The following is a 6,022-nucleotide window of genomic DNA, read 5'->3' as shown; positions in this document are numbered from 1 at the left end:
GTTTCAGTGTAGTGACGCACATTTGCGAATTTTTCAAATCGTGTACACGTTAATGAATTGCACTGGGCCTTGTTCGTTGGTAGTTGTGTGTGTGGGGGACGTGAAATGCTGTAAACTGCGAAAATGAAGTCTCAAAATCCAAATGAACCGAAAAAGATCGACTCGAACTAGACGTCAATTAATGCACACGTGTTACCTGATCCACATATGCAGATTCCTTTTTGCATGAGCAATTTATGATATATTAATCCAGAACAGAACATTTTTATTCACAAACATGTCTGTATTTGTACAAATCGCTGCCCAATCATTTAATCCTGAATTCCACAGACTCAAATTGAAAGGCATTTGTTTGTGGTTAGTAAGATACATTTATAAAATGTATGCAGTGCATGGATAATTGTGCGTGCGTCTATTAATCATTTTGAGTCTAATATCATCCCATAATATGGATTCATAATATGCAGCGTCTTCGTCTTCACACACAGACGAAACTTACTAGAGTGTGTCCCTGAGCAGGGGAGATCCGTTGAAGTTTACTTCACTTCGGAACATTCATTCACATATTTGCGCTACGCCACCACCTGCAGCGTCTTCTCACACAGACGAAACTTACTAGAGTGTGACATAAATGCATCTGTAAATAAATACAATTTAAATTCACATCTTGTACACTTTAATGACATTTAAATGAAACATATACGCTCGCTTCGAGCTGGAATCATGGCAGAATATCCTGTGATGTCCACTTCGCAGGGCACTTGCGTTCAAATAGAAGAAACGTCTGAAGACATTGACTTCGAGTTTATACTGGGTTACAGTGTGCATACATGTGAAGTAAGTAATCGCTGTATATATTTTTTCTGTTGTGGTTGAGTGATCAGCTGTTATTCCGATTAAGGAGTAGCCAATTAGCATAGCACTGCCTGTATTACCTGTTCGATTCAGTGCATTTGCGAGCATTTCTGTGATATTCCTTGTTGTGAGCTGTTTATATGTATATGCTGTACATTCTGTTATTATTGAATATTAACCTTATTATTGTGTGTGCGCGTTATGCAATGGTTCTTGTTTGCATGTAGCGATCATCCACTTAGTACATGTCCAGGCATGTTACCCTGCCCTCGTGAGAAGGGTGTTCCTGCACAACCGGAGGCTGCACTTTCAGGACAGCAGTTCTAGGACCGCACCCTATTCTTTTGTAACAGCGCCACCTACTGAGTTGGATAATATAGCGGAGGCTGCAGTTTCAGGACCGCATTTCTGCCAAAAGGACAGGCTAATAACACATATTGTGGTGCAACCAAGCAATGAGCCCAGTTTAATTATGAAAGATGATTTATACTTTATGCTAAAACAATGAGTATCAAACAAGTTTTCACACTAATACAGTAAGCTACAGGTAAATCTGACACATCTCACATCAACATGCTTTTATCATCTTTTTAAGTTTAATTAATGTGCTGGCTAGATTTACTTATTGTAGTCATTATGTCAACAAGGTTTATATTTCAGACTGATATGTCTAAGTAAAAGGGGCATTTTATTAATCACATTACTAAAATTAATACAGACACATGACATAAAATAATACATAAAAGTGCTGTATTAGATTGTTGTTTTCGTTTCTCGTTGCCTTTGCTCCAGACAGCTGCTTTCCCTGCTGAGTTCTGTTATGAACAAGATTTTCTGTAAATCACATGACTTCATGAGCTCATGACCATGCTGTTTTTGCCAAGATTTCATTTCAAAGCCCAATTTTGTGAAGGTGGGTATAGCCCTTGTATTCTGAGTTAATAGGTTAGCTGTCCTAATGGAATAAACACATACGAACAAGTATAACAGCAAGATGATCTGTCCTGTTTTTTGTGGTTTTTGTTTTTCTTACAGTGGATGCACAGAGACCCACGTAAGTACTAGAATTATTGACTACATTTGACCTATTTTATTTTATTTTTTTGTTTGCTCATAACCCACATCTTGCATCTTGTTCTATCCAATCAGTGTTTATGCAGTTATGCATGTGTATGCATTTATACCTTAGATGCCTAATTGTTGCTCCAAATATAATTCACGTGGGAGTGGAAGAGACTGTGAGTGTGCAGCTTCATGGAGCAACTAAAGGAACCAGTATGCAGCTATACTTTCAAGACCAGATCTCTCGAAATATTGTGTCCGAAAAGAAATCTATAATCCTTAATAAGGACAATAACTACCAGGCTGTGATAAAACTTAAGGTATGTCTGTACAATTCATATTTTTAAAAGTTTTAAAGTGTGTTTCTCAACTTCCAGTGTCTTTTCTTACTCATGTACCATAGGTTGATCGCAGCTTGTATGGAAGTACAAAAGTGCAAGAGTATGTTCAGCTTGCAGCCACAAGCAATGATGTCTTTGGGGACAAAGACGGAAATGCAAAAAAAGCCAGCATTCTTTTGTCAACAAAAAGAGGGTACATTTTCATCCAAACAGACAAGCCAATTTATAATCCAGGAGAAACTGGTATGATAATTAATTTTCTTATTTCTTATTAATATTATTTTTTCTTTTACTTTTGATAAATCTGTATTACTTGCTTACTAGTGTAACCCCCTTAATCCCAGGGTTTACGTCAGGGATTTGTGATCTAATTTAAAATAGCAATTGTCTAAATTCGTTCAAGGAGCTTTGGGGTATTTTTCCTTTCAAACCAAATTCTCAAAATGTAAATGAACAACTGAAATATCATGAAAAAGTAAAATAAAATAATGCCACACACAAGAATTTAAGTTAGCCAGAAATGTATTTTGTGAGTCCATCAATTTAAATGCTCTTTGTTCTGGCACTTTAAAACCAAAGTGATGAACATTGAATGACACTCAATCTCCAGCAATTAATTGAGCTTGATAACAGATAACAACAATGCAATTGTAACCCAAGGAAATTGATTTTAAAAATCCAAGTTTGGAAAGAAAATGTCTCAGTCCCATGTAGTGTGTGTAAAAAAATATCTCAGTCCCGTGTAATGTGTGGGAAAAAATAAATAAAAAAAATATCTCAGTCCTACCACTTCACCAGGAAATACCATTCAGTTACTCAAGTATTATTATTATTTTATTTAAATTTAACTAAAATTAAAATAAATTACAAATACAAATAATATAAATCAAATGACAGTAGTTTATCAGTAATCCTAAAAAATAACACTGCCAAACTTACATGCTAAAAAACAACAACTGACTTACACATAGTAAGAAATGGTTGTAAAAACTGAAACAGAAGCGAAACAAGTAGTAGGAAAGAAGAGAAATAAAAAGCAATACTTATCCAAACATTAATGCCTTGAATTTAATGCGAGCAGCTACTGGTAGCCAGTGCAAATTGATGAACAGAGGTGTGACACTTACAATAAATAAGTAAATAAATACACTTACAAGCTGCTTTTAACTTCTGCTGATTGACTGCTTCTTACAGAGTATTTTTTACACTGTTTTGTTGGCGCTTGAACACACTTTCCTGTTTATCACAACAAATTTTTTTTTAGATATTTACCTATTTAGATACTTCTTATTTAGATTTATGGCTTTGATTTTCTCAGTTTTGTTTGTGCATGTATCTAGCCAAAAAACAGGAAAAACCAGATGAATACAATAAAAATGGCACCACCTCCCTGAAGAAAGAAAGGAACAATTAAGATGACAACCAGCAAAAAGGTAATACACAACCACAGGATTCCACAATAGTTTTAACAAGCTGTGCTGAGCTAGACTGGTCACAGACAGGTTTCTCAACTTCTGAGAGTTTCTCATCTGTTTTATGCTGCCTCACTCCTGAGTTACTCTTTTTGTGAAGGAATATATCAAGTGAGTTATCATCCCCTCAAGAAATATAAATTCAATCAAGTGAATTTGTGTCCAAATTTGTTGACTGTGTTTGGATGGTACACAAATTGTTTGGCATTGGGTTCACTTCTGCCTCATGATTAGGTGTATTCATAAAAATGCTAAATTTTGAATGTTTGTCCTCTTGACTTACAATCATTGAACCTCAGGAAAGGAGCAGACCCCTCAAGAAATATAAATTCAATCAAGTGAATTTGTGTCCAAATTTGTTGACTGTGTTTGGATGGTACACAAATTGTTTGGCATTGGGTTCACTTCTGCCTCATGATTAGGTGTATTCATAAAAATGCTAAATTTTGAATGTTTGTCCTCTTGACTTACAATCATTGAACCTCAGGAAAAGAGCAGAGCGAATTGTGTAAATTATTTGTAAAGCTATTCCTATGTAAATTGTCATTTCAGTGCAGCGATTTACATAGGACTGGTTTTACAAACAATTTACACACATTTGTTTTGTGAATAAAGTTGCTTGATTCTATAGAGTGGTGCAGTGACGTCAGAACCCGGAAAACCATTATGAAGGGTTATAAAATGGTTAAAATTAAACTCAGATTCATAAATCTCATAGATTATGTGCATAGCTATAATTCTGTGTAAAAGAAAAAAAGGCATGAACATGAGAATGCATGTCGGGTTGGAAGTTGATATTAATGTCAACATGTGACAGCTGGACAAGTTTCACAGACATTTGACAAACAGAAATGGAACAGCTGTTGCCGTATGAACTAATTAAACAATTACAACCAGCTTTACCAGTTTTCTGTGTGCTTATACTGTATGTGCAGGAATGTGACTGCTGTAAGAAAACGCTTGTGTCTCAATGAATCAAAAGTTAAGATGTTAAATTATTTGTTAACAGTACTTTCAAGGCTGCTACACATATTAAGGTTACAAAATAGGTGTATGAAGTAGTTACAATTTGGGATGCATGTGCTGTAAATGTGGAATATTACTTGATAAATAATGAAAGGGAGAACTGAATCATTATATATTCTTTCGTAATTGTACAATAACATTGTATTTTGTACATGTGACTTGGATAGGTTTATTGCAAATGAAACATTTATAATTTCATTCATTTAAACAAATTTACTCTAAATCGGTTTCTATAACCGCCCATAGAGTGGTACACACGGGCACTGCATGGCAGGGATTTGGGTCTCTGGCAGCGCCATATTTCTTCGGTACGGGGATCTTTGTATTCACAGCAACAGTCTCCAGTTCCCATATGCTCTAGTCCATTCTTGTCCCACTTAACATTACACATCACTGCTTCACTCAGCCTGGTCTTATTTGGTCCTGGTCCCTCGTAAAATCCATAAAAGTACACCCTGTCAGAGTCAGTATCTCTGTGATGCTTCAGGACCTGCACAGCTTCACTGGAGTGAATTAGACGCACAGCCACCTGGGCCTCGCCGACCCACGGCAGGAGGAAACGCACAGAGTAGGAGCCATTGAGCAGGTCCACCACCTCCCCAAACACACTGGCCTGTGACAGAGGAACATTCTCAGTACAACTCTCTCTGTCTGACCCTGGTAAAGTACAACAGCTAATTAGTTCTAGTAAAATTATGTGTTCAATCACTCACCTTAGTTTTAGACCAGAACAGCTTGGCTTGAAAAAAGTCGCCTCCATAACTCTTGGATTTACTGTCAAAGTCCTTTGCGTGCACCGTAACAAAAAGCTCCTCACCAGTTTGGTAGCTCTCTTTCAGGTTCTCAATGTTGAATGTGGTGTGGGCTGGACTAGTACTCGTGGACACATTTGTGATTGATCTGTCAGGCCCATCCCAGTAAACAGCCTGCTGTAACCTGGAGTAGCCATCTAAACTGATTCCAAATTCAGAGTAAAATGACCTTACAACTGACTCTTCTGAACTGAATCCTGAAGAAGTGGAGTTTGGAGAGTTAGAGAGTCCTGGAATGTGCTGAGACAAAAAGCTTGGTGGAGGTTGTTTCTTCCTTTCATTACCAATATAAGTCCATACAACCTACAAATGCATAACAAATGAAAAAGTTCCTTCTTTGTGGGAATCATGCTTGTAGATTATATTACTAAAACTAAACCAAGAAATCATGACAATAATGAGTTCACTTAGGATACTAAATAGCATAATATGCATAATATATTATACCACACTG

General features: G+C 36.5%; 1 protein-coding gene and 1 long non-coding RNA gene across 2 annotated transcripts in view; one reads left to right on the top strand and one right to left on the bottom strand.

Moving 5' to 3' along the window:
- The first annotated feature begins 1,732 nt into the window (after positions 1-1,732).
- On the top strand, positions 1,733-2,492 carry LOC107682979 (uncharacterized). The gene is made up of 3 exons (XR_001633639.1): positions 1,733-1,909; positions 2,045-2,237; positions 2,321-2,492. It is a non-coding gene; the product is annotated as an uncharacterized LOC107682979 (long non-coding RNA).
- Positions 2,493-4,442: 1,950 nt separating this feature from the next.
- The window catches only part of LOC107683410 (NXPE family member 3-like), a 13,642-nt gene continuing 12,062 nt past the window's right edge, over positions 4,443-6,022 (bottom strand). Inside the window, exons 2-4 of the mRNA XM_016479467.1 lie at positions 5,470-5,871; positions 4,974-5,369; positions 4,443-4,469 (exon numbers count right to left, since the gene is read on the bottom strand). Of these exons, the coding sequence (XP_016334953.1) occupies positions 4,443-4,469; positions 4,974-5,369; positions 5,470-5,871 (825 nt within the window). The remainder of the gene's footprint in view (positions 4,470-4,973; positions 5,370-5,469; positions 5,872-6,022) is intronic.

The sequence above is a fragment of the Sinocyclocheilus anshuiensis genome, unplaced genomic scaffold (genome assembly GCF_001515605.1).
Source record: "Sinocyclocheilus anshuiensis isolate Anshui unplaced genomic scaffold, SAMN03320099.WGS_v1.1 scaffold1170, whole genome shotgun sequence".
NCBI classification, from domain to species: domain Eukaryota; kingdom Metazoa; phylum Chordata; class Actinopteri; order Cypriniformes; family Cyprinidae; genus Sinocyclocheilus; species Sinocyclocheilus anshuiensis.
The sequence above is the reverse complement of the archived record's forward strand: the minus strand, read 5'-3'. Positions and strand labels throughout refer to the sequence as shown.